The sequence below is a fragment of the Lissotriton helveticus genome, chromosome 1_2 (genome assembly GCF_964261635.1).
Source record: "Lissotriton helveticus chromosome 1_2, aLisHel1.1, whole genome shotgun sequence".
Lineage (NCBI taxonomy): Eukaryota > Metazoa > Chordata > Amphibia > Caudata > Salamandridae > Lissotriton > Lissotriton helveticus.
Genome location: NC_136058.1, coordinates 78,630,004 through 78,646,208, shown reverse-complemented (window position 1 = coordinate 78,646,208; position 16,205 = coordinate 78,630,004). Strand labels below are relative to the sequence as shown.

The following is a 16,205-nucleotide window of genomic DNA, read 5'->3' as shown; positions in this document are numbered from 1 at the left end:
TTCCTAGCCTCCCAAGAGTGGGAAGACCTAATTACCTCTTATACATGCAATCGTAGCAGCCGACCATAAGTCTCGCAAACAAAAAGAAGCAGTACAGGTCATAACAACAAAACCTTAATTTAGGAATCACTCTTAAGCTCCATGCAATATTCGACTGTGGCTTTGCAATACCAATTCCATAAAATGGATCTTCAACTTACAGTATTGCAGTCTCTAGCTGATTTTACTTCGGGGATAGATAAAACGCTAGGCGATCAGAACGGATTAATAAAGAGAGGGCAGGCAGCGGCCCTGAAAACACAATCTGTGCAAAAAGAATGCTTATGTGCCCCAATTGTGGACAAACTACAAATATTACCCACGACATTGGCACACCTACTGTCGACTCTAACTGTAGAACCACAGCAAACAGTAAATAAAGGTCCCCCGAGGGATGAAGCGGAATCATCGAGCGCACTGCTACTAGTGCCAATATTTCCAAACAGCGACTCTCTTTCAAAAGGTTGCAGTCCCCTCCAAGGATCTAATAAAACTGTCATTGCCGGTAGCAAAAGTCTAACAAAAAGAACAGGACGCAAGCAAAAAAGGAAAGGCCGGAATAAGAAATCCACAGTCCTGACCCATTACGCTACCGACTCCATCCCAGTAGGCTTACTTAAAACAGAACTAGTAAACGATAAAACACCAAACGAAGAAGAGCTAGACTCTGTAAACAGCACGAAGATCCCGACTGCAAGCCCCCGAAACAACAGAGCAGCAGCAGCAAAATACAACAAGCTCCCTACCAAGTTCCAGCAACAAACAAGTGGAAAAGAGTGTACAAACAGGGTCCCCACCTGAAAAGATTCTGCCTCCAATTGCCTCCGCTAAGGAGATGCACCAAACGAGTGTACACCTAGGGCAAGAGGCATCAACAGCCTCACCAGGCAGAGCAGTGCTATTTAAAGGTACACACCAAACAAGAACATCCCTCGGCCGAGTCTCTTGGGAGGATCAAAAGAGGTCCCAACAATCTCTGAGCCACAACCACGAGAATGACATCACAGTGCACGCCACAGACAATCACACAGAATACTTCAACTACAGCCATAACTTCGGATCACTCACAGCAAACCTTCCTGATCATGGGCCCCTTCAAGATAGCGTAAATAATAAAATAAGAAGGCCACTCCAAAATCTAGAACCTCGTGCCCATAGAGTGACCATCAATAACAGCTCAGAGTCACAAGATCAGCCTATAGCAACGTCCGAAGGGTCAATCATCATAATATTTCACCCTCAATACAAATCTAGAGGCCGTATGGACACACAGAACAGAGGGAACATTCTACGGCTTCTACATTCCATTACACCTCTAGTAAACATCGAAACCCTTGACTTACAGTCAGTGGAATTTCTACCACCTACCAATACCCAGAGTACAGAGGCAACTAGAACAACCTGTCGAACCGCAGAGGTTGCAGGCAGAATCCTCTGGGAAAGGGAAAGCTTCACTAACTGGAGGATAGGCCTGGATTCCATCCCCAAACCTTTATACCCAGCTCCTTTCTTTAATGTAGAAGTAATCAACTCAAGTCGGACTACTTTTTCAGTCTTGAAAGGAGCAATAAGTGGTACACCAGGCACTGCAATTGAAGCAAACTTGGAAATTGCACTGCAACTGACCCAAGTTTCCTCAGACTCACAGTTCACTTTATCGTCCAACAACAGGACTGACTTTCATTGGCAAATAGCACCGGCATGTTCACTATGACAGGCAACTGATTCAGTACAGCCTTCACAGAAAGAACGCAACGGTATTATTACCATTTGTGTCTGGAACGTTAATGACTTAGCCTCAAAAATGCACGATCAAGAGTTCACAAATTACCTGACTACATTTGACATTATCTTGCTTCAAGAAACGTGGGCTATAAGCCTCAAGACCTGCAAGGCTACGCCACCTACTCATTGCTGGCAGCAAAGATGTCAGCTTTTGGTCGCCACTCGGGGGGCTTACACCTTTCTGCTTCAATAACTAAACTTGGAGAGCTCCTCCCTATCACTATACACCTAACTCCACCAAGCTACATTCAAGGAATAAAGGTAACTCTCAGGCAAAATCACCTTAAACAGGAAATCATAATAAAAAACGTTTATGTTCACCTGAAACAAAAATCAAAGGCAGTGAAAGAGCTGTTACTCGAGTTACAGAGAGTAATGGAAGAAGAATCAAAGGACCTCATAGTCCTGGCTGGTGATGTCAACATGCACCTCTTAGGGTCTACCAAGGAAGAAGACTCAACGCAGGACCTCTCGAGAGCATGGGAAATTCCAACACAACGCCAAATACGGTCCACTAAGCCGCCAGGCATAGCAACGAACTTACTTAGGGGCCTAGAACACCTAAATATGAGAGCCCTGAATGGACGGTTTAAAGACAATATCCCACCAGCAGCTACATACCACTCAACTGTTGCATCATCACATCTAGACTTTACTTTTTACAACATTGTCCCTGTTTAATAAAGTAGTCTCCTTCAAGATCGGCAACAGTAATTTTAGTGACCACCTCCCACAAGAGTTGAATCTTCTAACAAGAGCCTGCCAAATCTCAGAAACTAGCAATTCCATCTTGCGGGAAGAAACGAGCAACCTAAGAAGAATAAGATGCAACTCCGCCAATATTGACAAAATAGCAGCAGAGGTCCAAGTTCTTTATAATCAAGTTCAAGCCAATTCAACCCATCCAATAGAAAGCTGGTAACCATTTACCAAATCAATAGGAGACAAATACTCACAATGCAACAATCATAAGCAAGTGAAAGTGACAGCTGCTTCATTTGATGCACAAAACAGCCCTGTCTCTAAAAAACTAAAACAAACTATAAATCAAATTTTTAAGCAACTGCGCAGATCCCCAAACAATTGGAAACTTCAAGGCACGCTCCGCGAGTTAAGGACATCTCTAAAAAGAAGCAGATGGGAGAAGAAAAGGGCAAAAGATGATGAACTCTGGGCAAAACGTATGTTTGATGCAAATCAGAAAAATAGGGCTAATTTCTGGAAAACAGTCTACAATTTGCAGCACCCCAATCATCAAGGTATTAGCTCCAATATCACCGAAGCGACCTGTTTAGACTACTTAACTTAACATTTCAACAACCAAGAACCTGAAATTACAGTCCCCCTGGGCAACTTGAGTCACCTCGGCACAAAAAATACCATTCGGGAGGGTAGCAACTAAAAGCACCAAGGGGACGTGGGTCCTGAACCATCGATCATGTCGCAGCCAGAGGTAGCTCCTCCGTCAAGCCACGACTGCAAAACTTGTTTTGAAGACCTGCAAAAAGAACTCTTAGTCAATAATATACGTACACAAATTTCCAGAGGCAGACGGGCAGGAGCTCCGGGCCCGAATGGTATACCACCTTTGCTATATAAGCAGGACGCAGACTTCTTTAGCAATGCACTAGTCCCAGTAATAGGACATGCTATAGGAACAACAGAAATTCCAGAGTCATCATCAGTCCCATATTCAAGCAAGGAGCGAGATGCGACCCAAACAACTATCGTCTGATAGCCTTGATTGACACAGAGGCTAAATACTATGCAGGTATTGTTCTTAAACACCTGGTCGCCTGGTCTACTAGAAGTAGTATAACACCAATGACTCAAATGGGTTTCCGTCAAGGGCTAGGAACTACAACCAACATCATGGCCTTAACCATGCTTATGGATGTAGCGAAGCAAGGTAAACATCCCCTGTACCTTTGCTTCATTGACTACACTGCGGCCTTCGACCACATAGACTGCTCCAAACTTTGGTTAAAGCTGAAAGAATGGGGATTCCGTTAACCCTCCTAGATCAACTAATTCAGCTGCATACCGACACATGGGTCAGAATTAAAAATATGCGCAGGAAGGCACCTCTCAAGAAAAATGACTACAAGGAAGGGCTTAAAGCAAGGATGGGTTTTGGCCCCTTTGCTCTTCAGCCTCTTCCTGGCGGTCCTGCCAGCAGAACTGGATGCTTGCTCCTCACACTTCCCGAAGCTAGGCGCCATGGTATTGACAAACTTACTGTACGCTGACAACCTAGTGCTGATCAGTAGAACTCCGATAGGACTGCAGCACCTTTTAGATGCCACCCACAACTTCTCACATCGGAACGGACTAAAAATAAATTTAAAAAAATCAAAAGTTATGAGCGTAAACCACCGCAAGAAGACAAATCCCAGTTGGTATATGGAAGGTAAACGCCTGGAACAAGTATACTTACAAATATTTGGGCGTACTCCTAGATAAAAACAACTCCTTCAAACCTCAACTTGAATCTTTACAAAGGAAGGGAGTAATGACCTGCATGGCAATAAAGCCCCTGAAGAAATTGCTGCCAGACTAAACACTTGACCCCCTCTTAAAGGTCCTACGCTAAAATTACAACCAGTAATCACCTACGGGAGCGAATCCATGACAGGAAGAGATGCTGCTACCCTTGACTGTATAATCGCAACCTCCTACCCGGTGATATTTCAGCTCCCCAAATATGTTTCGCCATCGCAAAGAAGGCTGGAATTTGGAATCCAGAAACAGGAAATAGAAAGGCAGGGAGCTTTCTTAAAGAGTTGGCACAAAATCAGAGCTGGCGAGAGAGGGACCTTGAATAACCAACTGTGGCTAGAGCTGACCCGCTCTGGAAAATCACCAGTTAATGTCTACCTACAGAACTCTCTGCAGGCACTTGGCCTGGCAGATGCCTGGAATACTCCAATGGGCCATTTGGTTTTCAAACAAATACTAAAAAAATCGACCAGGCTCTTATCGGCCAAAGAGGACAAGAACTCGTTTTCCAAGAGAGCTCACGCCTGGGTTGTGCTTAACAACTACAATGTTCTAAAACCTCAGCCCTACCTCAAGGATGGAACCTAGCTCAAGACCAAAGAAACTTTTTTAAAGCTACGGCTGGGAGTCGGCCCGATCAACCCGTTCATACCACCGTGGGAAAGAAGAGGGACCGATCACTTGTGCCGTTTTTGTGTGAATGGCCCTGAGACCTTGATTCATATTATTTGCATATGCAAGAAGCTAGACGATATACATAAAAGTCTGTTAAAACCACTATTTAAGCAGCATGGAGTAAGGCCCTGCAGACAGGCAGTGATGATGTGTTTTAATCCCTCTTTATTGCAGCTAAACGTTCGCCTTACAAATCTTTTTGACCTGATAGCACAGAGACTGAAACCCTGTTGCTGCCAACACCAGTGACCTACTCAGACTATAACAGACTCTGAATTGGTCCACTGGTTTTAATATTATGCAGTTCATACAATGACCTCAGATAGGCCTGCAATCCTGTGTCAGTAGTGCTACTACAATCGGAACAATTTTATGTCTTTTTATACCAAAGCAAGGTTGTTTTTAACCTTATACTTACTTTAATTATTTATCTAATGTAACTATTTTAGATATCAACCTGTAATGTTCTGAATGCAACTGTTTTAATTAATCATGCATAAAAAAAAATTACTTACTAGGATGTTGGCTTCCCTGTCAACCAGATGAAACGCTATGGTGATCTCATGGTTCCTCTATTTCACTGGCACCACCATCTTTCCCTTGAGGGGTAGAGGCGTTTGACTGCCATAGGTAAGTATTCTCACGTGTGATGGAACTAGCATGGGCCTTGGGTTAAGGCACTTGTATTGTTGACACCCCATCACATTAACGGACGCACAGTGTCAATCAGGGCTGTGACGGGCGATCTAGTGGAGTGGTGTGGCTCACTGGTTAGAGGCTGCAGACCCGGAAGCAGAAGTCGGCCTGGGACCAGGGTTCGATTCCCGACGCGGCAGGGGCGTGGACCAGGGTCAGCGGACTTGATAATTCTCGCCTCGGTGCCTACTCTAACCAGGGGTCGCACTCGGCAACTCTGGGCATTAGCTTCCCTAATCTCCACAACGGCCCCATCAACGCCGGGGATGCCTGGCTCCACCTTGGGGATTCCCAACAGGGACCATCCCACAGGGAAAGCCAGGACGGGTTCCCCAGCGGTATAGAGCGCCAGGACGCCGGCTGGCAACAGTGCGCTTTACAAGTATACACATTGCATTACATTACATCTAGCGATCTCAATGGCGCAGGTAGGTCGGGGCGCCTCTTCCGCTTGTGGTCGCTAGCAAAGGATATGCGGTAGCATTTGCCCTCTTCATCAGTCTTCTAGATATTGCTGTGGTTGCACAGATGTTCTGGACGTCTTTGGGCCTTCCTGGTCATCTATAGGCAGAAGTTTCACTGATCTGGATGGCGGTCTCCTCCCCTGGGCACCTCGATTCCGTGGTCCTCCTCTGCACACTACTGCAAAATGATTGGGGGTGTCGCATTTAGAGCACGTCCGTCCTTACACAGGGCATTATTCCTGGTGGTGTTCTTCCCCTCGGCAGAATCCACAACGCGACTTCTGCGTATTCCTGCTTGGCCATCTCCTTCGCGCCCCTCTGGTCGGTGCGCACACAGCAACCGCTCTTTCGGTTTTGAAAGCTACAGGTTTTTTGCCTTGTTGTTTTATGGCGAGGTCCATCGTAGTTGCCCTGGCATCTAATAGGTTGTGTGAGCGCGCCAGTATGAGTATATCTTTGAGGGTTATGCCAGGCTTAGGCAGGATAAGGGTCCGGAGACTCTTGTTTCGACACCCCTGTATTAGCTGGGCCTTCACCTCTTTGTTTTGGTCGTGGCCCGTACATGTGCTGGCTAGTTCCCTGAGTCGCGCATAAAATGGATCAATTGATTCGCCTTCTCACTGCCGTTCTTGGCGTAACTCAACTCGTTCATAATCAGGGTTGAGTTGAGGATCGAAGTGGGCATTTAGAGCAGTCTTCACCGCATTGTAATCGTTGGTTGCACCGGTGTTAGGTAGGTGAGAAAATAGCTTGTATATCTCCTCCCCCGCAAAGTGTAGTAGCAGTGACCGTTTCACTGCCCCATCCGTTTCACGCGTTGACGTGAAATAATTGTCCAACCTGCTGATCCAGATGGTCCACCGAGGGGGAGCGGTGCCTGGGTCTATAAGTTTACGGAACGGAGGTAGGGCGTTGATCTGTGAATGTTGTGCCAGCTGATGGGCGACTGGTGGTCCCCCTTGTGGGGTGGGTGGTTACGGTGGCGGAGCTGCTTGACCAGCTTGGTTATCTATCCTGGCGTGTACTTTTGGCCAGTATGGCTGCTCTGGTGCTTACTTAGGTGGCGAGGTGTGGCACCCTGGTGTGATTGGTTTGAGCAGTGCTTGTTTGATCAGCTACCTTTCTTGTACTCGTCGTGTGAGATGCACTAGTCTGTGCTGAGTTCCTATCTTACTTGCTGCCCTTGGGTGGCCGCTATGCAGCAGAGCAGTTCCCAGAGTGCAGGGAGGGTCTCTTGAGCTCGCCACTGTGCGACCCCCTTCAGGATGGCAGGAGTGGCACAGCGGGAGCAAAACGCTGCTGACGGCTAGGACTGGCCTGCATTGGAGGCAGCAGGGTGTAGTTCCCAGTGTACATGGAGGGGCTCTTGAGCGCACCACTGCGTGACCCCTTACATGATGGCAGGAGCAGCACAGCAGGAGTGAGACACTGCTGACGGCTAGAACTGGGCCTCGTAGGAGGCAGCAGGGTGCAGCAGGACTCCTCTGTGCATGCGTGCACCTCGTTGCTTGACGCAGGCCTCTGTTGGCGGTGCACCAGGAGCACCAGCGTCGCAGGAGGGCATGCTTGGAGATGTGGCACGCAGGTAGTTGTTTGGAGCAGTTCTGTACCTCGGGAGCCAGTAGTAGCAAGAGCAATGATCAGGCAGGCATGCCATAGAGGGAGCAATCGCCTTCCGATCAGCTGCCGGATCCTCCGTGGCACGCAGCACAAGCCGGACAGCTCTCTACCCGGCCGACGGGCCGGGAGCAGGGGTCAGAGTGGTGATGATGCAGGCACAGGGAGGAACACCCACCCTTGTCTCCAGTGTTATTCACGTAGGCAGGTGTTTCAGCACCTCGTGGTGGGCCCTACGTCACAGCGCAGAGATCAAGGCACACAGACACTAGTATCTCTCTGTGGGCCGGAAGTACAGAGCGACCTCCGCCCATTTATTTATGCTCTCTGGCCATGCCTTGCCAGAGAGTGCTACATTGTGAATTGGCCCTTCCGGGCTAACAGGTAAAGGGGAGGATCCATTCGACAGCATCTAGACTGCTACACCAGGTACGTGCTGCACTACCAGTCTTTTATTGTGTAAAGACTGCATGCCCTGCCTACACAACGCCTTGGTCGGAGGCAGTACCCTACCATTTTGGGTCTGTGTATGCTGAGGAGGAGGACTCATCTGTTCTGTTCTGTGGCTGGGGCAGTTTTTGAAAAAGGAGTGTCATGGCCCACGTGACACCTTAGCGGAAAGATCCTTCGCCAATATCTTATTTCTGAGAAGACTACATGGTTCTTATTAGAGGAAAGTAACTCAGCAAGCAAGACATTAACCCTTTGCGAGCTCCTCTGGCATTTAAGAATGGCAAGTTCTTCAGGTGTGGTTGCACCCCCGTTTTTGGCACAGCAGGGTCAACCTTCCATTCAATGGGAGGAGTGGATAGAACTGTTTGATAATTAAAGTTTTGCACCGGATGGGCTGGAATTCACGCCTGAATGAAAGAAAGCACCATCGGCAAGGAGGCTCATCATATTTTTAAATATTTACCCCAGATGCTGGGTAGTGACAATCAGCCTGTCGAGGATGTGTTCAAGGAGGCTAATCTACGTCTGGAGAAAAGTTTTGCCAAGGTGGAAAATCCTGTAATACAACAATTCAAGTTTTATACCAGACCTCAAAAACCTGGCAAATAGCTGAATGATTTTGTATCAGGCTTACATGAACTTTCAATAAAATGTAATTTTGGCCAAATGACCGACGAGTTGAACAGCAGCAAAAAATCCTTCTTTGAAGAATGCCATCTCAATTGCCATCTCCATTGCTAAGGTCGTTGAAGTATCGGAGAAATGTATGAAAGAGATGAGTAGAAAGGAGGCTGTAGAAGCGGAAATTGCAGAAGAAAGAAAAGCAACTAAAGCAACAACCAGCAAGTACAATACTTAAGCAGAGAGAGGGGCCAAAGCAAGGGTTGCTCCAGGTGCGGGAGGGCTTATCATAACAATGACTCCAAGTGGTGTTTTGCTTCAAACAAGGAGCGCAGAAGATGTGGGCGTAGAGGTCATTATGCCTGGGTTTGTAAGGGGTCTGACAAATCCAATGTGGCAGTTCCGATGACTTCAGTTGGGAAGATGAGAATGAGGATCGCACATTGATGGTTCTTCCTGGCTTGGGAGAAAATGTCATAAGGATTCGACTGAAGGCATCATTCCAGGTTCTGGGCAAATGGATGGAAATGATGGTTGACTCCGGCTCTTTATACATGATGGTACCTAAGGTGATGTGGAGAAAGGAGTGGCATCATATTACTCTCCTGCCCAAAGATATTAATTCTAGAGGTTATCAGGGAAAAAAGATAGAAGTGTTGTGATATTTTTCGTCTCCCATTGAGTTCAAATTACTACAGGTCATGGGAAAAGTCTACATGGCTGAAGATGGGCCACCTATTTTGGGGTGGAGGCATCAGTTTGACTTGCATATTGTTATTATTCCCAATGCCCCATGGCAAGTATTGCTGGTGATGGATATTACGACTGATGAGGTGCTGGTTGTAAGGAAAGATGTCTTCAGTGAGAATCTGGGAGAAATGAAGGGTACACCCATAGAACTGTGTTGGAAAAGGGTCCCATTCTTGTTAAACACAGATTAGGGAGAGCTCCAGGAGTGGTAAGCGGCAAGGTAAAAGAAATGTTAGATAATACGCTGAGTGATAGGGTTATAGAGTCTGTTGAAGCGTCTAAGTGGGTCTTCCCAGTCAAGTCAAGTTAAGTCAAGTCAAGTTAGAATTTGTATAGCGCACTACTCACCCAGAGGGTCTCAAGGCGCTTGAGGGGGGGGGGAGCGTTACTTATCGAATATCCAAGTTTTGAGTTGTTTTCTGAAGGAGAGGTGGTTCTGTGTAAGGCGGAGGTGGGTGGGGAGAGAGTTCCAGGTCTTGGCCGCTAAGTAGGAGAAGGATCTTCCTCCCATGGTGGATCTTTGGATGCGTGGAATCGCGGCGAGGGCTTGATTGGACGATCGTAGTTGGCGGGTGGGGGTGTAGAAGGTCAGGCGCGTGTTGAGGTATTTGGGTCCTAGGTCGTAGAGGGCTTTGTGTGCGTGGGTGAGTAGACGGAACGTTATTCTCTTGTTGACAGGGAGCCAGTGGAGGTCTCTCAGGTGACCGGATATGTGAGCTTGGCGGGGGATGTCTAGGATAAGTCTGGCTGAGGCGTTCTGAATGCGTTGGAGTTTTTTCTGTAATTTGGCTGTTGTTCCGGCGTAAAGCGTGTTTCCGTAGTCCAGTCGGCTTGTGACATTGTGTTATTGTCAAGTAGAGCGATAAAAGGCAATACAAATAAGCATGTTTTATAAATGCATTACACTTAATAAGAACATTTCTTACACCAGTGTAAAGAAAAGCAGTAGAAGCTAAAATATCAGTGTAAGCAGAAGAGCAAGAGCAACGAGAATAATATCTGATCACATCTGGGAACCTGTCAAAGTATTGGTGATTTTTTTTTTTTATTTAATGATAATTTCTGATGTTAGCATTTGAGTTTATCTTGGTATCAAGGTGCCTAAACATCACAGTTTGAATGCAGAGATTACCTCATGTAATTAGCCTTATGTTATAGCAAAGCTGTTGTAGCTCTGGTGGGCTTGGTGGTTAGTAATAACAAGTGAAAGGAAGTGAAGACCGGGCATCAATGGCTTCCATGGCCTGCAAGCAGCAGTATCACATCATAAATAAACTTCTAATTATTCATTCTCACTGAAGGCGGAAGCACAGCACTCTGGGGAGAGGGGTTGGCCTAAAGGCTAAGGCGCTCGACCTCGGACCTGGGGATCTGGGCTCGAGTCTCGGTAACAACGCCAAAAACCTCCTGTGATTCTGGGCAAATCACTTAATCTCCCCGTGCCTAAAATGTATGTCCTCATGTAACGTAACTGGTGCTATGTAAAGCGCTCTGATACCTGATTCGGTTCGGGTCTAGTTCGCGCTATATAAAACTCTGCAAAAAAATAAACTCTGCAAGATTGGCAAATACCGCCAAGCACTGTCAAAGTCAATAGTTTGACTTTGTTATCAGTGATAAAAGTGTTTTTTTATTGAATGGTGAATTTATTTTGAGGGAATGAGTAAATAAGAACATTTGCCAGTGACTGCATGAACGGATGAGTGTGGGGGCGAATGGTTGAGTGCATGGAGGACTGAATCAATGAGGGAGTGCATAGTTGGATGAATGTGTGTATGAGGCCATACAAGGATAAAGGAGTGATGGATAAGTGCACCAATGGATAGGGCACAGGGTAGAAAATGAGATGGACAGTAACCTTGGCCTCGGATGGAAAATAAGACACCCTAGAAATGATTCACCATTTCTTGGTAAATTCTGCAAGCAAAAGAAGCACAGACACCTAAAATCTAGCCTGAAACAAGTCCCACCATACAACAAACGGCAGGGTCGGCCTGGACATTTATCTCAGCGAGTATTTCGCTGGGAGCCACTGAAGACAGGTTTTTGGAGGTCCAGGGAGAAAGAACCCTGTCACTCTCCACTGCTCCCTGAGGTTTATATACAACTGCAGGCACACGGGAAGTATTGAGAGATGGGGGAGGGGAGAGAGAGAGAGAGAAAGAGAGAGAGAGAGAGAGAGAGAAAGAGAAGAGAAAGAAGGGAGAGAGAGAGAAGAGAAAGAAGAGGGAGAGAGAGAGTGAGAGCGAGAGAGAGAGAGAGAGAGAAAGAGAAGAGAAAGAAGGGAGAGAGAGAGAGAGAGAGAGAGAGAGAGAAGCGAAAGAAGGGAGAGAGAGAGAGAGAGAAGAGAAAGAAGAGAGCGAGAGAGAGAGAGAGAGAGAGAGAGAGAGAGAGAGAGCTGCTTTGAACCTTTTTGCCTGGGCTGCTTTTGGTTCCGACCCAGTCCAGTCATAACAAATGAGACGAAATAAAGAGAGACAGACAAGAAATGCAAGCACATTGGAAAGCACCCCGACTGGGATGAAGGCCCTTTACAGTGCACAACAGTGCACTTTCAAGGTTTAGCCCTGGCCCCCTGGATTCTTTGGCTGAGGGTTCAACATGTTATTCATGAAAAGAAAAATACACACAAGGGTCACACCCTTCACTAATGAGGTGTACTTCAGAAAGCGAACAAGTACATAATGACAATCATTCTCTCTTTCCTACACCAAAAATATGTTCTCACCTGATGCTAAGGACATGTGCCACATTGGCATTAGCAGCGCAAGCTTCCTTCCCTCAGAGGTGTCACATGGGCTTGTGCGCTAGGTACTAGAAATGGCAGTAAAACGTACTAAACCCAAACGGGAGCCCAAAGTTTCACCTCACTTGTTCACTGCTGAGAGCAGACAGGTGGTGCTGGAGTAGCAGGGATACAGTAGAATATCCTACAAAACTCTATTTCAGTTTAGTAGGTCTATCCCAGTACTAATGGGGCTCTAGTTCTAAACTTTAACAGCTCACCAGTGAACCCTCTGAAGTTATGACATGGACAGACAATCTACCGTTATTCATTAATCAATGGAATTTATGTACTTCAAAGTGCAATTCAAACTTATCAGTCCCATGCTGAAATTTAAAACAAACCCCAATATTGTGAAGGGAAAATGTATGATGAACGGATCCCTCGACCCCTCACAGTCCGGCTTCCGAGCCAACCACAGCACCGAGACCGCCCTCATCGCCGCCACCGATGACATCCGAGCCCTGATGGACAATGGAGAAACAGCGGCCCTCATCCTCCTAGACCTCTCCGCGGCATTCGACACGGTCTGCCACCGCACCCTAGTACGGCGCCTCAGCAACATCGGAATCCAGGACAAGGCGCTGGAATGGATCATCTCCTTCCTCGACGGAAGAACACAGAGAGTCCGCCTACCACCGTACAAGTCAGAGGCCTCCAAAGTCATCTGCGGCGTCCCCCAAGGATCATCTCTGAGCCCCACCCTCTTCAACGTCTACATGAGCCCCCTCGCGGCCATCGTACGCAAACACAACCTCAGCATAATCTCCTACGCCGACGACACCCAGCTGATCCTCTCCCTGACCAACGACCCCGCCGCCGCCAGAGCCAACCTACACGAAGGGATGAAAGAGGTAGCCGAGTGGATGACGACCAGCCGACTGAAACTGAACTCGGACAAGACGGAGGTCCTCATCCTGGGCTCCTCACCCTCCGCCTGGGACGACTCCTGGTGGCCTCCCGCCCTGGGCACCGCACCCAAACCGACAGACCATGCACGCAACCTGGGCTTCATCCTGGACCCCTCCCTCTCCATGACCAGGCAAGTCAACAACGTCTCCTCGGCGTGCTTCAACATCCTACGCATGCTACGGAAGATCTTCTGGTGGATCCCCACCGAGACCAGGAAGACCGTCACCCAGGCCCTCGTCACCAGCCGACTGGACTACGGCAACGCCCTCTACGCCGGTACCACCGCCAAGCTCCAGAAGAGACTCCAGCGGATCCAGAACGCCTCAGCCAGACTCATCCTCGACATCCCGCGAACCAGCCACATCTCCGGACATCTGAGAGACCTTCACTGGCTCCCCGTCAACAAAAGAATCACCTTCCGCCTCCTCACCCACGCACACAAAGCCCTACACGACCAAGGCCCGAGCTACCTCAACAGCCGAGTCAACTTCTACGCTCCCAAACGCCACCTCCGATCAGCCAACCACGCCCTCGCCGCCGTCCCCCGCATCCGAAGAGCGACTACAGGAGGAAGGTCCTTCTCCTACCTGGCCGCCAAGACCTGGAACTCCCTCCCGACCGACCTGCGCCTGACCCAAGACCACCTCTCCTTCAGGAAGAAGCTGAAGACCTGGCTGTTCGAGCAGTAGCGGCACCCCCCCCCCCCCAGCGCCTTGAGACCCTACGGGTATGTAGCGCGCTTTATAAGTGTCATTGATTGATTATATTATTTTTTGCAGTTAAAAACAGACATGTAGTGGATCGGCATAAATAAACTTTTTCCCCCCCATGCTTTAGCTCTGCCCCGATTGTAGAGAAGTATAGGGAACTATAAAAGTGTACTAAAATATTTTTTGTTAAATATTGTTGCACATTCATATTATATGTGTAAATTAAATGTAGCACAAAATGTAAAAAAAATGCTACAGTGCTATTAATTTCATTTCGAACTATATCCTTCATTAATTGAAATATATTAAAGTGAAATAAAATAGTTTCTGAAGTTTAACTTAAAAAATAAATTCCCACGTTAAGAAATACTACTGTGCATTTATTATTAAAAGAGATGTATAAAATTAATTACAATTATTTGAGTTAGAATTTATTAACAATTATTGCTACATTAATATTTGCATTCAAAATACGGTACTAAATATTTTAATTAAATAATAACTATGTACTCTTGTCATATATATTTTTAAAATAAAATATATTTATTTATACATTTAACTATTTTAAATAATTTCATTTAATGTAACAATATTTTGTAATGGGTTTTATTTTATTTCCCTACCTTCATTATTTTCTATGGGAGGGCGTTACAGTACCAGTGGTTAACGATGTGTATTGCTGAAGTTACTTCCTGGATTTTGTGAATAAGCAAAAAGTAGTAAACTTACTCAAAAATGTAAATTACTTGTTGCAACAAGAGGTGCACCGTCCGAATATTGCAGGGTCGCCTATAAGCGAACCACTGATTGTGGCACTGAAAGCCACCTTGAGGGCAGTTGCAGTTAAATGCAGGATTTTACTGCAACCATCTTCATGTGACCTTTAATGTCTCCCAAATCGATCAAGTGACCAAACACATGCATTCGTGATGAGGCAGATCGGCACTGTCTCCTGGTTTAAAAAAAAATGTCAGGTCCTTGATGGACAGCTCATATAAGCAATTGGCAAACCATGAAAAACAAATAAAAGCCAATGACTGAAGGGGACTGATTCAAAGTCCATGCTCTCCCCATACTTCTTATTCTGCTGCTTTAAGGAATTGATTACCAAAGGTCTTCTACACAGCATAAACTGTCTGTAACCAGACCTATAAGCCACAAACTCCAATATGTCATATGCTCAGAAACACAGGATGGAGCCTATGTGGAATAGCCTATTCCCCATTTAAGATAACATTACTCATCAGTGCCAGGTTACCTCTTGTGCACAATGCTGACAAACATTTCAGCATTATGTATGGATTGTTCGCCTTGCATTCAGGAAAACCAAACATTGCTTATGATTGAAGATAACACATATAAAAGCTCAGAAACCTGATTGGCAGCTATTTTACTAGAGGCCACCTTATTAAAGCTGAAATAACTTAATCAAGCATAGGGACAACAGTAAAATACAGTGTTTTTTCTTTTACAGGACAAAGACAGTGATTTCATGCTGGCTAATCAAATGTTTAACCCATGGATTGTGCTCCTAAAGTGCAATGGATTGCCTTTAACGTGATGACAATGTTGCTAATAACAAAAGCAGCAACAGGTAAGAGTTATTGTCAACTATAAAAAGATAATTTCCTCAGCATTGCATTAGTAGTGTTGAAATTGGACTTTCTCTCTATATTGTTTTATCAATAATACATTGCTTATAATCTAAAACATCTATAATATCTGTAACAATTAGGTCAGTTTCTTAGGAGCCATCTATCTCATATTTAATTCTTCTTTGTTATGGCTGGGTGATATGGGGTGGTATGATATCTGAACGCCTAACAGCTGCCCTTTTCCATGTTGCTCTTCCTGTTTACTTCACTAGGGATTTGCATATGCCTGAAGCCTTTTCCTGTTTACTATTATAGTACTTGTCCCTGCATTTTACACTGAGACTAATTTTGTATGACCAGAAAACAATTTATGATTCTGGTTTTAAATTCAATGGTTTATATATTTTGCATTTTAGTGTCATTGTTTTCTTTTGTATATCTGTGTGTAACTGAAGCTTATTGAGGTGGACTAAGATATACAAAATTAATGGTTGGAAGAGTTGAGTTAATCTCAGCAACTCATAATTACTCGGGGCTGCAGTCATGCCCCTGCTTCAATCGAATCACTCCTGTACTAACTGCCAGGTTAGACCTGCACTTTGTT

General features: G+C 46.0%; 1 protein-coding gene across 3 annotated transcripts in view; it reads left to right on the top strand.

Moving 5' to 3' along the window:
- LOC144798121 (interleukin-12 receptor subunit beta-2-like) overlaps positions 1 to 16,205 on the top strand; it is a 467,579-nt gene that overhangs the window by 26,531 nt on the left and 424,843 nt on the right. For 2 of the 3 annotated variants that reach the window (XM_078668885.1, XM_078668889.1), the window contains exons 2-3: positions 5,517 to 5,628; positions 15,481 to 15,600. In XM_078668885.1, coding sequence (XP_078525011.1) covers positions 15,525 to 15,600 — 76 coding nt within the window. In that variant the 5' untranslated portion in view covers positions 5,517 to 5,628; positions 15,481 to 15,524. The remainder of the gene's footprint in view (positions 1 to 5,516; positions 5,629 to 15,480; positions 15,601 to 16,205) is intronic. The other variant, XM_078668879.1, reaches the window with a different exon arrangement.